This window comes from Emys orbicularis, chromosome 2, assembly GCF_028017835.1.
Source record: "Emys orbicularis isolate rEmyOrb1 chromosome 2, rEmyOrb1.hap1, whole genome shotgun sequence".
NCBI classification, from domain to species: Eukaryota; Metazoa; Chordata; order Testudines; family Emydidae; genus Emys; species Emys orbicularis.
The window spans coordinates 194159733-194177566 of NC_088684.1; the positions used below are offsets into that span (position 1 = coordinate 194159733).

The 17834-nt window shown below is 41.1% G+C and overlaps 1 protein-coding gene across 1 annotated transcript in view; it reads right to left on the reverse strand.

Annotated features, from left to right (window-relative positions):
• Positions 1-11967, reverse strand: part of ADCY1 (adenylate cyclase 1) — a 241557-nt gene extending 229590 nt beyond the window's left edge. The window contains exon 1 of the mRNA XM_065399454.1: positions 11311-11967. Within this exon, the coding sequence (XP_065255526.1) occupies positions 11311-11967 (657 nt within the window). The remainder of the gene's footprint in view (positions 1-11310) is intronic.
• Positions 11968-17834: the final 5867 nt, after the last annotated feature.

A 17834-nucleotide genomic window follows, 5' to 3' on the forward strand; every position in this document is an offset into this window, starting at 1 on the left:
CCCCCAATTTTCTTCTGGGGGTATTCCAGCTCCACTGAAGTCTTTGTGTTAATATACCTTGCACTTCACTGTGTGCATTAATGACAGAAATACCATCATAGTGGGCTCTGTGAAAGATATTGCAACCACATGCAATATCTTTGGAGGAACATATTGTATTAAGCAGTGGTGGAGTGAATAGGGGGGCTAGAAGTGGTACCTGCCCCCCCAGCAGTTGTTAGGTGTACATGTGGCTTTTCAAGCCAAGAGGTGGCTTGAATTGAAGGTGGTTCCACCACTGCACAAAACCCAGCTCTGCTACTGGCATTAAATTTATGAATAGTTTATGTATCACTCTGGAGCAGGGATTATATGCAACTCCAATGGGAAGAAGGGTTGCCACAGCTCCATCAGAAACTAAAAACACAGGTGATTAAGGTAAATCACTCAGGTTGTAGACACGTCCAGACAGGTACCACTCTCTGGGAAGGCTTGCATATGCTGGTTAAAGCTGGGTTTTCCAGAGACCAACAGACAAAGCTAGGGCTTTTGGAATTAAAAAAAGGCTGCATTTAAACTGAATCAGAGCCTTCATTCTGATCCAGCAAATGGACAGAGCCTTCTGTCCAAGAGGGCTCCCAATCCTTGTGGAAGAGTTGAAAAATCGTTGGCCTACTAGGCCCCATAAGATGGTGAAACCTCTAGTGAATTTTTAGCGTGTGCATAGGATGAAGATCAGAAAAGTAAATAGAAACTTCCAAAGTGGTAGAATAGTGACAGCTGCTACAGTCAGTTCATCTCCTCCCTTTCTCAACTGGGGGTGGCTCCATTCACTCATTCAACATAATGATACTGATTTCAAAACAACCAGTAACTATGTGTCAAAGCTTAGTTGAATGCAAGGAGGGCAGACTTATCTCCACTAATGCAGACATAGGGAACTAGGTTTCTTCTGACTTCTGTGTCTACCCTGCTACAATCCTAGCTACAGAAAAAAGACAAGGATCGAGATATAAAGATAAGCAAATACTAGGTTGTAATACAGTGGAACCCTGGCCGAGTGGTGCTGATGTCATTTTTTGTTTTACAGACGAATTTCTCTACAAGCATAGGTTCCCTCTCACTGTGGTTGCTATTTACAAATTACAGTGCACGTAAACACACTCTGACCTTCTTAGCAAGTCCCATTAAATGGAATTCCACTATATTTGGGTTCACAGTGAGTGGAATTCACCCCAGCGCAGAAGACCTATGCAGGACCCGCACACCCCACAAGTCTCCACGAAGCCTGTAGTAAGGGCTTAAGTGGACCATAAGTGGGATGAGGGCCTTGCCTGGTCCCTCTGCATTGAGACGGATGCTGCTGTATGAAGGGGTGCATTTCATAGTATCAACAAAACCAAATAGCATAGCAAAACACAACATTACTAATTTTAAAGTAGTTTTTATGAAAATGTGAACTGACCCAGTTGAACTGCTGCCTCCAATATGGAATTTATTAATTGTCTCTTTTAGCTTGCTTTCCTCCCAAACCTCAAACATGAAACCATCCAACATTGTGTTCAACCCCAGTAACAGGCTGGTACAGGAAGAGGGAATTCTTCACTCTGAACTAGATGATCTAGTTGGCAGTTAATGCTATAGCAAACATTAGAAGCACTGGCCCATTCTCCGCTTTTAAGTAGGGAATTACATAAGTACTATTCAAGCAAAGTATTTTTTTCTGGCTTGTCAATACTTCAGATTATGAGTATATTTTAAGCAAGACTCTATTGTAAATGTGTTTATTAATGTTGCTTTATTTCCTAATTTTGTGTGGGTGGATAATTACTTATAGTCCTCAGAGCTTCATAAGTGAATTACAGAAGTCTAAAAAATGTCTCTGCTATTATAGTATATGAATGAACAACTAAAGTATTGTGTGAAAGAAAGGCAGACTAGTAGATTTGCTATAATTAGAAACATTATTCTTGTGGCAACAGTTGGAAAGGACAATTAATTGTAATCCTTATGTTTAGCTCAGAGGCTGCATAACCATTGTTAGCAAATTCAATAAAGCATTCCTTTGTGCAAAAAGGCAACTTCTGGATTGTGTCAATAGCACTTTCTACTATAGCTATATTTTAATGCATCCAGGTAGTGTGCATTTCTTCTTTCCAATGGAACATTTTACAGCCCTGCAGTTTCTGAAACACCCAAGAAAATAGTGTCTTGGGCAACACTGAATCTGTATTTCTGTTGTAATCTACCTGGCTTGGCCTAAATAAGTTCTCTCCTTACATCACAATTTACTATTTCATTCTGTACAAGAATGTTTGGGATACTGTTTGTATGAAAATGCTACTCAGAATAAATTTGCTTTGTATTGTTACATTTATCCATACTGAGATGAGAATTTGGCCCAGTAACACTAGTGTAAATCCAGAGTAACTCTACTGAAGTCAATATTTCCTCCAGATTTAGTACAGATGGATGGACAGTGTAGTGAAAATGCTGTTTCCTCAAAACTCCTGAACTATGTACTTCAAATCGTTAAAGATTTTGAGCTATATCATCTTGTCTGGAGCAAAAGTGGAATTTCCTTATGAAATTTCATTAATTTGCTAGGGAATAAAGCTGCATAGAATGGCATCACCCTGTCCCCCTTCTATATCCCTCCAAAACCTAGAGATCCCAACAACTTAGTGTTCATGCAGAGAAGCAAACATGAGCTTAGGAACAGTGAAGGATGATGCTATTAGGCTCTTCTCACGCCTTCCAAATGTGCCATCTGCATTTGGCTTTGATTTGTGCTACTCCCATTGTCACTACATCTAAAGTGAAAGTGAGGATCTGGCCCTCTGAATTTAAAAATCATGACAGCCAAAAGCCGTTATTTTATGTTTGCCAGCTGTTTATGGAAATGAAAGCAGCATAGACCACTGTATGAGAGAGAGAGTATAATTTACCTACATTGTCAAGCAACAAAATTTAATAAGAAGGTTATAAATGAAACTTTTCACCACAGCCACCCTAGTTAGAAAGGATCATATCACACAATGCAAAGACACACTGAAACATGTAGAGATTCATGATTGCAGTTAAATCTGATCAAAACAATCTGAAACCCACCATATCTAGATACTGGGCTATACCAGATATATACAGTAGTGTACTGTATTACAACTGTAATTGGGAAAGTCATATTGAGAAAAAATACAATAAACAGTTGGAGCCAAATTTTGCACTTACATTAGGGGGGAAATATCTGCCCCAACCTTAACTATGCTGCTGTGACCAGCTCAAGCCTAAATTATAAAAATATAATTACACATACACTCTGTGTGATGCTCCTACCCAAATGATGACCACCTCTCTGTCTGCATTCTGCCCACAACTCCTCCTCCCTCCGCCATACCTGGGCTACTTCTAACATTCCAAGGCATCAGAGCTTGAGACAGGTTTTTTATATTGTTAGAAAGCCAGAAGCTTTCATTCTAATGGGACATTTGTTTCTAGTCCTGGTAGAGCTCAAGATATCCAGCCTTCGAATGTATCATTACTATGTGTTGGAACACTATTTTAGTTAATTCTGTAAGTTTCTAAACTATATTAGTATAACATTTCCTTTCCTCTGAGGTCTCTACAGTTGTACTCATGGTTCTAAATGAGTTTACTATTCCCAGAAATGGGATATGAAAAACAAACCCCCAAAAAGAAATGTTTACATTCTCATCCAATCAGCGGACAAAACTGTAAACTCTTTGGGGCAATGACCTTTTTTTTTTTTTTTTTTTTTTTTTTAAATACAGCACCTAGCACAATGAGAGTTCTTGGTCCATGACTGGGGCACCTAAGTACTGCAATAATACAAATAAATAAAGAAATAAAATAAAAATCTACATTATTTCACCAATCACAACTATCCAGCCTAGCTTAAATAATGAATACTTGTAAAGAAATGCAAACAAACTCAGAGGATTTTTTTTAAGTGCAAAAGAATTTGATAAATATATGTTTGAAGAAATGTGAGGGAAGCACTGTCTGCTCACAGACATTCTGTAAGCAGAAGAAAAGTAGCTAAACTTATCTGACAAATTATTCATTGTTAATGATTTCCTCAGCTCTATGTGATTTTTGGCAGTTTCACTGATGCCCACTGGTTCTCAAACACAGCTGAGAAACTGACTAGTTTTGAAACTGCATTCTGTTGCTGCCTAATCCCTAAGCAGCAACAGAGGTACTAAAGATGCCTGTCTACAGACTTATGAAGCCAAAGCTATTAGTTTATAGAATCATAGACTTTACGGTCAGAAGGGACCATTATGATTGTCTAGTCTGACCTCCTGCACAACGCAGGCCACAGAATCTCACCCACCCACTCCTGTATCTAACCCCTAAGCTATGTGTGAGCTACTGAAGTCCTCAAATCGTGGTTTAAAGACTTCAAGGCGCAGAGAATCCTCTAGCAAGTGACCCGTGCCCCACGCTGCAGAGGAAGGCGAAAAACCCTCTGCCAATCTGCCCTGGAGGAAAATTCCTTCCCAACCCCAAATATGGTGATCAGCTAAACCCTGAGCATGTGGGCAAGACTCACCAGCCAAACACCCAGGAAAGAATTCTCTGTAGTAACTCAGATCCCTCCCCATCTAACATTCCATTACAGGCCATTGGGCATATTTACCGCTAATAGTTAAAGATCAATTAATTGCCAAAATTAGGCTATCCCATCATACCATTCCCTCCATAAAGTTATTAAGCTTATTCTTGAAGCCAGATGTGTCTTTTGCCCCCACTGCTCCCCTTGGAAGGCTGTTCCAGAACTTCACTCCTCTGATGGTTAGAAACCTTCGTCTAATTTCAAGTCTAAACTTCCTGATGGCCAGTTTGTATCTATTTGTTCTTGTGTCCACATTGGTACTGAGCTTAAATAATATATATTCAGTTCACATTTGCAAAATCATCTTCACAACTGTAGCCCTTCATGTGATTTTTAAAATGCAACTCTACGCTCTGCAGAAACAAATGGCACGCCATCTCCAACTCACCAAGAACTTACCTATTCACCACTTTTCAAGGTATGTTGTAACTGAAGACTAAAATTCTACTTTAACTACAAAGACATCAGTGTCCTTCACCCTTCCACAAGTAAGTTTCCTTCAAATACAGGATGAAATTCAGCTGGAAGTTATGCATGGAGGCTGAACACACTACCAATATTGGCCCCAATCCTACAAACGCTTTAATAACAGGAGTACTTGTGGCACCTTAGAGACTAACAAATTTATTAGAGCATAAGCTTTCGTGGGCTACAACCCACTTCTTCGGATGCATATAGAGTGAAACATATATTGAGGAGATATATATACACACACATACAGAGAGCATGAACAGGTGGGAGTTGTCTTACCAACTCTGAGAGGCCAATTAAGTAAGAGAAAAAAAACTTTTGAAGTGATAATCAAGATGGCTCAGTACAGACAGTTTGATAAGAAGCAAGTGTGAAAATACTTACAAGGGGAGATAGATTCAATGTTTGTAATGGCTCAGCCATTCCCAATCCCTATTTAGCCCTGAGTTGATTGTGTCTAGTTTGCATATCAATTCCAGCTCAGCAGTCTCTCGTTGGAGTCTGTTTTTGAAGTTTTTCTGTTTTAAGATAGCCACCCGCAGGTCTGTCAAAGAATGGCCAGACAGGTTAAAGTGTTCTCCCACTGGTTTTTGAGTATTATGATTCCTGATGTCAGATTTGTGTCCATTAATTCTTTTGCGTAGATATATATGTTTCACTCTATATGCATCCGAAGAAGTGGGTTGTAGCCCACGAAAGCTTATGCTCTAATAAATTTGTTAGTCTCTAAGGTGCCACAAGTACTCCTGTTATTTTTGCGGATACAGACTAACACGGCTGCTACTCTGAAACCTACAAACGCTTTGTAACTTTAGGCATGTGGAGAATCCCATGGATTTCAATGGGACTACTGATATGCAGAAGCATTTGCGAGACTAGGGACATACTTGGCACTTCTTGTACATAATGCTTTCCAATATTAACTACTGCATAAACGTGGAAAATGAAGCGAGGAAGTAAGCAACTAGTCCAATGCAACAATATAAGACTGCATCAGATACTAGATTAGAATTTAATAGCTCTTGACTTCCACTCCTTTTATTATACCACTAGACCTCACCTCTGTTTTGCAAAGGGAACAGGGGGATCAACAGTCCTGTCAACGATGTGGTTAATTAACTGCCTTTTCCACACTAGCAGAAAAATACGAACCATATAAAACACAAAATGTGGACAACTCTGTGTGATATTGTGGATTATTTTGCCAGTGGCCTGGGAAGTGCTACAATAACTTAATCAAACTGTAAATATTAAAGGGCATAAAATGTGTTCTTTCAACATTTTCTAAATCACCAGCCTCCCTCCAGCTGCTCTTTCCATAATTTACCACTTCCCCTTTACTCATCCATTTTCCAAGTTGGCCCTATTTGGTTACTGGCTTGACCCAATAAATTTTCAGCTTGAAATACATTTAAATATAAAATAGATTGAAGGGTACACTACAAAAATATTGCTCTGTCCACAGAGTTGAAAAGAAGAAATATTTATGGTCATTTAAAATGGCATCCATGTTTCTGCTTTGTTCTGTTAACTTGTGTTGCAATTCTTTGGTTTGCATACACAATTCTATATCAGCTACCACATGCCTACTACTTTACAAGACTCACCTACTGTACTTGCAGGTGGATATTATATAATAGGTATATGATATACCGATATATATGCTGTTAATGAGCAAGAGAACAAAATATTTAAAATGTTGTACAAAGTTAATTTGTTTAACAGCAACTTAAGATATGAAGATGAGCCCACAGCACAGATAAGTAATTACAGTAACCCTTGCTTACCCCATCTGCCTTTAGTGTCTATAACGCCCACTCATTGCATCTCAACATAAATTAGACTAAGCTTTTGGAGCAGGGATTATATCTTTTAACTGTGCTGTTAAGCACCTAGCACATGTTTGGGCACTGCATAAATGAATCAAACTAGTGCAAATGTAATTAAATCTTCCTTTGTAGGTTCTATCTTTTCCAGATACTGCTTTATGGTTTTACTCACAAAAACACTGGGGGCGAGGGAGAAATAGTCAACATGCAATCATGACTCCCACTGCAGTCAATGAGAGTCATGTGGCTAAAATGCTATTGATTACATATACTATGTAGACCTTTATGACTATGTTGTAGCTAGATATACAAAAATAGTTGAAATCCTGCCCCCAACGAAGTCAGTAGGAGTTTTATCATTAACTTCAATGTCAGGATTTCACCCTAGCAATGCCCCTCTGCCATGTACATTGGCCAAACCGGACAGTCTCTATGCAAAAGAATAAATGGACACAAATCAGACGTCAAAAATTATAACATTCAAAAACCAGTCAGAGAACACTTCAGCCTCCCTGGACACTCAACTACAGACTTCAAAGTCACAATTCTTCAACAACAACAAAACTTCAAAAACAGACTCCAATGAGAAACTGCAGAACTGGAATTAATTTGCAAACTGGACACCATTAAATTAGACTTGAATAAAGACTGGGAGTGGATGGGTCATTACACAAACTAAAAACTATTTCCCCATGCTAATTTTCCCCCCTACTGTTACTCACACCTTCTTGTCAACTGTTGGAAATGGGCCATCCTGATTATCACTACAAAAGTTGTTTTTCTCCTGCTGATAATAGCCCACCTTAATTGATTAGTCTCGTTAGAGTTGGTATGGCAACCCCCATATCTTTTCATGTTCTCTGTGTGTGTATACATATCTTCCTACTGTATTTTTCACTCCATGCATCTGACGAAGTGGGTTTTAGCCCACGAAAGCTTATGCCCAAATACATTTGTTAGTCTCTAAGGTGCCACAAGTACTCCTCGTTCTTTTTGCTGATACAGACTAACACGGCTACCACTCTGAAACCTGGCACCCTAGGTATGTTATACATAAGTAACATTCAATTCTTTATATTTTATTTTACTTCAATTATTCAGTTAATGGGGGATCCCAATCCCCAATGTTAAGTCACAAACAGGTACAGAATGGACAGCTACAGTGCAATTTTTTTCATCTTACCCTGTCAATGTGCTTTATCCCTGACTTGGAGGGAACACCTCGAGTGGTGTAGAAGGCTATGTGAAATAAGCCAGGGAGTCCCCATAAACAACTCCCTGCATTACTAACCACAATTACATTTGATCTAAATATTCCCGAAGTTCACTTAAGGCTTGAACCTCATGAAAAACTATTTTCACAACAAGCTGGTGTATTGGTTTTAATATGCAAAATTGTTCATATTTTTATATGAATGCAAATTTTATGCATACAGAAGAGCCCATTTAGGGACTGATCCTGCACCACGGAAGTCCATGGGAGTTTGGCACTTCAATGGGAGCAGGAGCAGGGCCTGATGGAGGTCTTGGATATAAAGAAACTCTGTTTATAATGGAATGAAAACCTTACGGCCAAAAACTTTTCAAAAGTGGCCTCTGTATTTGGTCACCTCCGTTTTTGCAAGACCAGCTTCAGACACGTTGGGCCTGATTTTGCTGACAACTCACTTCAGTGGAAGTCATGGGCACTGAGCATTTCTGAAGATCAGAGCCAATGCATCTCAAGTTGGGCTCCCAAAAGCTGAGGCACCCAGGAGTCAGAGGCCATGTTTGAAAAAGCTGACCTCAGTTGTTCTATTGCTTTGTATGTCTGGTTGCAGTAAATCTCTGTATACAGGGTCCAGGCAAACCCTTTCATTCGGTTGCAGCTCTGCACAGCTCCACAAGCCTGGACAATGGACTGTGTCCTGCGTTCATACAGGCCAGCACAGAAGGGAGCACTGAGGGCAGGCTGAATTAAATCCTGTAACTAGAACACATCCCCTGCCTGAGATACAACTGCTATTGCAGCTCACGCATAGGAGCAGCTCCTCCAAAAGGGCTGTGCTACCCCCAGGATGCCCACATAAGATTCAATTACTCTGGTATTATGCAGGCTTCAGAATTTCAACGGTTGTGAAAATACTGTGCGAAAAACCGACAACTTCATCATAAGCAACACACATCTCTGTTAAATTCACAGACCGATTAATTTGCTCGATTTGGAGCAGGTTTCTGCCTAATATTCTCACCAAAGCATAATACCCGTGGGACTTTGTATAAATGACAAATTACTTTGTAAGGGGGAAAATGTACAAATGCTATACCAGCCTCTAGCAGGATTTTTTAACATTGCCTGTTGATTAGCTGAGGGGAGATCAATAAGAGGACAAAAAGCTTATCAAAATGTTTATCGTCAAGCCCTGGGTAAGAGAATACCATAAACAGACGTGGTCGTGCAAGTTAGATCCTTTGTGTAATTCTGGTGGAAAAGCAGGTGCCACTTGTAGCTGTAACCCAGCATCAGTGAATATCTGCCTCCATGTCATGGGGATTAGGATTGCCTGGGCCCCACTTGGGAGTAAAAGGTTCCCGACTTCTGGTACAAGAAGCAGTCTGTAACCCCATTCAAAGCAGAGTATTTTTGTGTTTTTCTTTTATTCTTTTGGATGTTTTCAATGAAGACTCCCTGAATTTCATCAGCACTCTCTCTCATGGAAATTCTAAATCACGCACTTAAAAATAGACACATCAGATTATCTGGGTAAATCATAAAGCTCAGCTTATCTCTCTCTTCCCCTTCAAAACATACAATTTATTTTGTCCACCAGCATCAAGCCAAGAGTAATCCTGTAGTCCCAGCAACCTCACTTCCTTGGCTATCTATTATATGCATATATGTGTGTCTGAGATTCTAGGTGAGGGTGTATGAATGCATGCCTTGGTGCATGTGACTGTGTTTGTGTTACTGTGTCTGGGGGTGTATGTCTAAGTGTCACGACGCAGCCTGATATGACCAAGGAGAATAACATCAAAACTCAAAAGCAATAAAGTAGCAAATAATCTAAACAAGGAATAAAGTATCACTAAATATTAATCTAAAATCCCTAAGATCCATTATTGTTCCTCTTAAGAGAAAACATAACTGATCCAGTACTAGAGAGAATAAATCAGTCTCTCCCAGTGGTTCAGATACACATCATAATAGAACCTAAACAGACAATCCTGACTCCTAGCCCCACCGCTTCAAACATGCGCATCTCCCTACTCTCCTCCCCCATTCCCAGTACAGCCCATCAGACCATGGGAGCTGGAGAAAGCCCTGCAGGGCTATAAATAGCCACTCCTGGGAGGGGGCACAGAGGATGGAGGAAGTGCAGCAGCACATTCCCAAAAATGCTGCAGAGGGAGGCATCACCGGCTTAATTCTTGGGGGGGGGGGGGACTGTTAGGAAGTTCAATGACATACTAACTAATCTGCATGGGGAGGAGGAAATGGCTGGAATTGGGAAACTAAACTGGGAATGTCATGCACACTGGGAGAAGAAGGGGGTGGAATTTCCATTTCTGGCTCCCCACCCTCTTCCAAGGAGTTTCTCCAGCTCCCCTGAGCTCTGCTATTTGGGGTCGAGGGTTGGGGAGGGTCTCCTGGGGGTAGAGCCTGTGGAAAAAATGAGAATATCAATTCATGGCGATCTCACCAAACAAGTCTAGCTACCTATTCCAAGTCTATAGTGAGTCAGATGGAATTTATTTATATTCATTGACTGCACCTCCCGCATGAAGTGTCCCCATCGACGAAGTACTGCTGCTGCTTTTTATTATTACTATTAGACAAAGTCAGAAAGCTTTTCCTTGCCTTTTCACCCAGCAGCCAAATATCCCTCCCTTAACTCTGACCCCACCTCTGCCCTACATCCCCCCTCCAAACTTTGTGATGCTGGGAACCAGCAGGCAGACGGCGACATGCCTTCTCTAAGCACACACGTCCCAACACAGATTATTCAGCATCCACTGCTTCCCACGAGCCGCTACACAGACCAGATACCCCGATATACTATTAACACACCAGCCATAGGCACACTCCATGCGTCCAATACGCACCACACAGGCACCGTATGTCTAGCTCACACACTCACTTCCCCAATACAACTACAGACACACTGCAACACGAACTCATACACACACACACACACACTTCCCCAATGCATAAACATACAAACACACACCCCGCATGTCCCACAATGCACACACCGTCCCTGTATTCTATACACATCCCAGGTCCAATACACACACTCCAACACACACAAACTAAACTCCTCACACTCTGGACCCCCTAACCCCCCCCCCCCCCAACGCACACAGCAGCTGCAGCCTCCCCCCCGCTGCTCCCCTCCTTTCCCTAGGACTTACCGTCCTCCAGAGCCGCTGCCTCTTGGCACTGACCGAGGTGGCGGTGACGATGAGGTGGGAGACCGCCACCACCAGCCCGAAGACGATGGCTAGCAGGGTCCGCACGGGCAGCAGCGAGTAGGAGACGAAGGTGACCAGCATGAGCTGCCACATGCCCTGCTCGGGGGCGCTGGGGGGCTCCAGGCCGTAAGCGCCCAGCGAGAAGGGGCAGCAGAGGAAGGAGAAGGTGAAGCTGAACAGCAGGGTGAGCTTGACGATCTGCTGCAGCTGGGTGACCTGCAGGTACTTGACGTTGGTGACGATGAAGAGGGAGAGGAAGATGATGCAGTGCACCGGGTGCGAGCCCTTGGAGATGGTCAGGCTGGGGCCGGAGAGCAGCTCCACCAGGGCCAGGCTGGCGGTCAGCACGATGAGCACGGCCAGCGCCTTGAGGGTGGAGGTCTGCTCCAGCTTCAGGTTGTAGCTCTGGAAGAGGGACTCCAGCTCCTTGCAGTCGAACTCGTCCTCGCAGGCGATGGCATCCAGCAGCAGTAGCGGAGGGGGTCCCCCCAGCCCGGCGCCCGCCGCGGCCGGGGGGGAGCAGCAGCAGTGGCAGCACTTCTTCCTCTTGGTCTTGACTTTCTGAAACGGTATTTCCTCCATGTCAGTGCCATTCATAAACCCCGGGGAAGGAATGCTCCTCCTGGCGTCCCCTGCTGCTGCTGCTCCTCTGCCTCTCTGCTCATAGAGAGAGAGAGAGAGAGAGAGGGGCTGCGAGCTGGAGCAGCAGCAGCCGCCAACTAGGAGCCGGCAACCCCCAGCTGCAAAGCCTCCTAGGAGCCGGCAACCAGAGCCAATCTACTAGCAACCAGAAGCAGCCCTAGGGAGGGATCCAGCCACCCCCAGATGCAACCTGGTATCCAGAGATCACTGGGATGGCTGCAGGACAGAGTCAAAATCTCAGTTGTGTTATTATTCCAGCCTCTCCCCCCCACCCCCTCTCTGGAGCTCCAGGGATGATAATCTCCTAATGACACCAAAACACCATCCAAAGGTTTGAAATCAAGCAAGGAAAGGTGGGGTGGGAGTAATCAACAGGCAGAACTGGCTTCAGAGAGCCTGGTTAGAGAAGCGGGAGCTGGGGGGATACTGTTTCCTAGGGAGTAGGCGACGTTAAAAACAACAAGGGGGCCTGGACTAAGCAGAGGAAAAGAGAGAGGTGGGGGGAGGAGAGAGAGGGAAGGAGACACAGACAGGGAAAGAGGGTGATCCCCTTCCTACGTCCAAGAGCATTTCACTGGGGCTCGGGAATGGTATGCGCCTGCGCACTGATTGCTTGAGAAGCCAGACACGTCTCCCCATTCGGAGCAGATTGACAAGAAGAAAACACAGATCTGACAACAGGACCACGTTTGAGTCTGCTTTGCAGCCCCCCTCCCCCGCCCGCTGCCGCCTCCCTCCCGCCATCGGAACACACACATCCAGCCATCGCTTGCCCAGAGTCAGCCGTGCTTTGCTTCACTTCGTGCTTTGATCAGGCTCCGCATTTGTTTTACGTCCCTGCAAACGCAATAGTGTGTGGACCCGCCAGCGGCAGAGGAGGAGAAGCCTAGCCTTCTTGGTACAAGTATAGTAATAATACGAGCCACGAGAAAGATAAAAACTTTACACCTACAGCCTAGTTAGTCTGCAGACATTCTGTCTGATGTGGGAGAAATATAACCCATTACAGTAGGATGCGAAATAGCATAATTTGATTTTAATGGGATATGTAAAAGAAAGATTGCAAGTTTTTGAGTAAAATGTAGAGCTCACTTAATGCTTGTCTCTGCCACTGCTAGTCAATTATACATTAAATCAGTCCTTAAATCATGAAGAGTTTTACTTTCTTGTGCACCGTTACATATTCTGCGCCAAATTCTGTCCCTGTTTATATTTATGCAATCCTATTGACTTCACAAGCTGTCATTTAGTGCAGAAGTTAGTCTCAGATCTGTATTTAAATTGAAAAAAAGTGATATTATGCAAGTGCATGTTTCCGAAATAATTTATATACCTGGGGTGCGCCTACTCCCTAGGAAACATTTTTAATCAGTAGCTGTCAATCTCACCACACACACAATTTCCGTAGATAATCAAAATTTATAGATAGGCAAAGTAAGAAAAATGGTTTTGAATTAAGCTTGTTACAAATAAATTAGCAGATGAATTGTAAAAACAGATATACTTTGTTGATTTAAGGATATTGACTTTGTATATGTTGACATGTGATGTTGACAATTTGGGTTTTAAATGTTTATAAAACTAACTTTTTGAATGGCAACATCTCCTGTCATTAAATAATTGTCTGAATCTCTGCTCTTAATTTCCCACATCTGTGAAAATTTAAAATCAATAACCATCTAAAAATGCTTACAAATAAATAGACATTATAAAAAAAATAATCTACCAAGCATATATATATAAAAATGTTGTGTGTGTGTCCTGCTTCAAAATGTGTGCAGATATTAAAAGTGAAAGGCAACAAAGAACATAGAAAATTATCTTAAAATCTCAAACAACATTTCTGTCAGCACTTCTGACTTTTTCAGGGAATAAATCAGGTCAGTAGCGGGGGGGCAGATAGATATTCTTATTATATGAGTTATTTTCCATTTGACATAGGAGTATATTATGCTTCAGCAAGATTTTTTTTAAACTTTCAGTGCTAACACTACACTACTGCCCAGTAATACTGCCATGTTATCTCAAATTTTAAACTTCTGTAACCCTTTTACTCAAGTTTGAGGCTATTGACCTGATTCAAAGCTCATGACGTCCAGGGGAAATACTCCCATCCTCTTCAATGGTCTTTGGATCAGACTTTAAAATGCTTTCCTAATTATTTTCATATAAAGAGCCAGAACAACATTATAAACTGTACATGCGGATGATATTGTTTTTTGTCTGAAAAAGACCATAGGATTGCTTTAATGATCTTGTGGGTACATTTAAGTCTTGATGGCCTAATCTCTCTCTCATTGATGTCACTTAAATCTTGATCATCAACTTCAGTGGATGACCCCGAAGTCTGATGGTTTGCATTGCTTTCTTGGTGTTTACATTGCTTTTCAGGATGCTATATATAATTTCTGAAAGGTAAAAATTGCTTTAAAAAGTCTCTGATAAATGTTCTGATGTAGTGTCAAACATAACAGAAAAGAGCAAAACACAAACAAGGTTATCTGTTATATTCCTGTAATCAATGTTATTTAAAAAATGCCAAGAGTCCAAGTAGCTTTGACAGGTTGGCTGTTTTGTTTAAAAACCTTGGATTTTACCCAAAGTCCTTGATGATCTGAGTTTTAAAGCATGAAAAATAAAATTTATGATATCATGACCACTCATTGTGTGGTCTACATTTGAGAAAATAGCTACAGTGCTCAAACATTAAACAGATATAACACTGTTTATAAATACTTTGCAACTTGCTTTTCCTGAAAAGAAAAAAAAACAGCAGAATTTGGATAACTTCTCTTAGCTGCAAAGTGCATCTTTCAAAGATGGAACTATAAAGGTGGTACTGCAAGTCCCGAGGTAATAAAATATATGCCTAAATTCTATTAACAAGAGTAGTGGTATAAATCAAACTTGCTTTAAATGAGTTTGTAAAAACCTGAAAAGCTGTTTTATTTCTTTTACTGTTATAGTTGTATATGGTACCAAAGAGTTAAATCTCTCTTCTACAGAAAGGATAGCTAATTGGTACTCCTCATGCTGCCCAATAATAGGGAGAGAGAAATTCTTTGGCCAAGAACATCTAACTAAGCTCCTTCTCCTTAAATATCTCATTGCCCCTTTGTTATGTATATGCAGAGCAGACAGGAACTCGATTGTTAAAAAAATAAATGTCTCGGTGTCTAGACTCAGTATAGACAGAGAAAATATACTCTACCACAATAGGGTTGCATTTACTTCTTTTCCCTAAGTCTACAGAATTGAGTGTCCCTGCACATCAGGGGGTCTTCAACTTCTTCAACTCTTGCTTCTCATCTAAGCTTTCCAGGACAGCATGATGCTCCTGTGACCTACTGAACTTCTATGTTAATACTAATGAATCATTTCAGCAAGCAGGCAAATACTGGCTGCTTACTTTTCAGCCAACATGATTTATGGCAGGTCAGCTTAATCCTCCTTGCTTTTGACAAATCATTCACCTCCATCAGTACCGTATCCACGCTGATGTATCTGTTCTTCATTTAAAAAAATATACACACCTAAGGGCTGTTTAATAAGATAACACGAAGATTATTCAGTGCTATTTACATGAAGAATCCACTGATTGATTACCTGGCTTCACTGGTCTTTTCTATCATTGTTCCTCTTCAGGTGTCTTCAGAAAAAGGAAGCAGGACAACAACAACAACAACAAACATCATCATCATCATGTAGGCTGAGATTTCCAAAGCTGCCTAAGGAGTCTGACACCCAGGTCCCATTAATGGGCAGCCAGCTCCCCAAGGCACCTTTAAAAAAACATCAGCCTTAGTGTTAAGACTAAAATGTTTCTATGTGTCCTAGACTTATTGTCCACTCTATCCTGCAATTCACATTTAGGATTTTAGCAAAATACCGCATCACAGGAAGGCAATAATATTTCATGGTTATATATGGGTCTGATCCTGTTTCATCAAAAGCAATGAGAATTTCACCATTAATTTCAGATGGATAAGGCCTGAGGTGCTCTGCACTTTAAGCAACAACCCACTCTTCTCAGGGAAGATCCTATCTCCATCTCTTTGCTTTCACATTACCCTTTTTCCATGACAAGTGGATGGCATTGACTGATCTGATTGGTTGCATTTGCCTAATCTGAATTATTTTAATTGCCGTTTAAGGAAAAACCTGGCCATAATATTTTGAAAGTTCAAAAGCTAAGGAACTTACAAAAAAAATGAAATGTATGCAAAAATAGAGATTGTAATTACAGTTGCACTTCTGAACTATTGCTGGTATCATATTGTATTCATCCAGCTACATATAATAAGTACTAAAAGAGCAATGTACTCACAAGAACTATTGAACCCCTTACATGGCATACATATTCCTGGATCTACTGCTGAAAAGATTAGTTCCAAGTCCTCAGGGGAAGGGGGTGTAAAGAACTATCTCATTTTGTAAGATTTGTAATTTACTGTATCAATTTCATTTTGCAAATTTTCCTTCTCGTATGTATGTTTTCCTTCTCTGAAGCCTTCTCTCTCGATACTATTCATTACTTTCCATCATATTGAATTCATTCTGCTGAACAGCCACCTGAAGACCTCAGATTCCATCCTGGACTGATTCAGGCAAGATTCCTCACGGACTTCACTGGGGGCGATTTTTATCTCAGTAAGGATTACAAGAGCAGGCCCCTAATGGGCACATTTTCATCTGGAAAATTTCTTGTCTTATTGGAATGAAAAGTACATTCTCAGTAAGATCATCATCAACAAAAACTTCTGTTTCAATTCCTGCTGGAGAAAAAAATATGTCCCTCTATTATGGCAACACCGTGGTGCTTTCTGTTTATAATGATAAAGCTAATAATAATAAGCAACAGAGGGTCCTGTGGCACCTTTAAGACTAACAGAAGTATTGGGAGCATAAGCTTTCGTGGGTAAGAACCTCACTTCTTCAGATGCTAATAATAATGTCACCTGGTTTCAAATCCACTGCAGCACATAATAAACTCTTTTTTTTTTTTTGTAAGTCATTGTGGGCCTAAGCCAAAAGCCCATTGAAGTCAATAAATAAAGAGTCCCACTGATTCAATAAGCTTTGCATCAGGCACTAAGTTACTGACTTCCAATGGCCAGTTATATGTTTGTATAGCACTTAATACAATGGGGTCCTGGTCCATGATTAGAGCTCCTAGACACTACAGTAATACAAATAAAATAATAAGATTAATGCAGATTTACAAATTTTCCACACAGAAATTTGTTACCCCTTTGGGGCTCCAACTCAGACATATTAAACATTAATTAAAAAAACACTTTAGTGTGCATGGGGGACAAGAACAGGGACCTGCTCAGCTTCATTTAAATAGATAAAGCCATTGGATTTCCCTACTAGTTACTACTGACATTCTATCACCCATGAGATAAAAAAGGTCTATTTCTTTGCACCTATAACTACAAACGTAAATAGAGCATCCACATAAGAGGGCAAGACCTTGAAAAGTATCATTAAGATTTTTTTTAAACAGAAGATGGTAGATGTTTTCTAGAACTTCAACCCCACCCGCTCTGCAAATACTGGACATCATACCCAGATAGAGGATGTATCCGGTATTTACTGATACTACTTTTGATCTTTGCCAAAGGCCAAGATTCTGTCTATCTTACATCTAACCTATATAATGAGATTCTTCATATAATTCCTGGAACTAGTAACAACTAATTAGGTCAAATTAGCTGCACATATGTTACTGGTTCTATTTTGAGTTTAACCCCTCAAGATGGAGCTACCCTCTTCTTTGAGGTTCAAATGCTGCTCTAGTCAGATGATAGTAAAAAGCG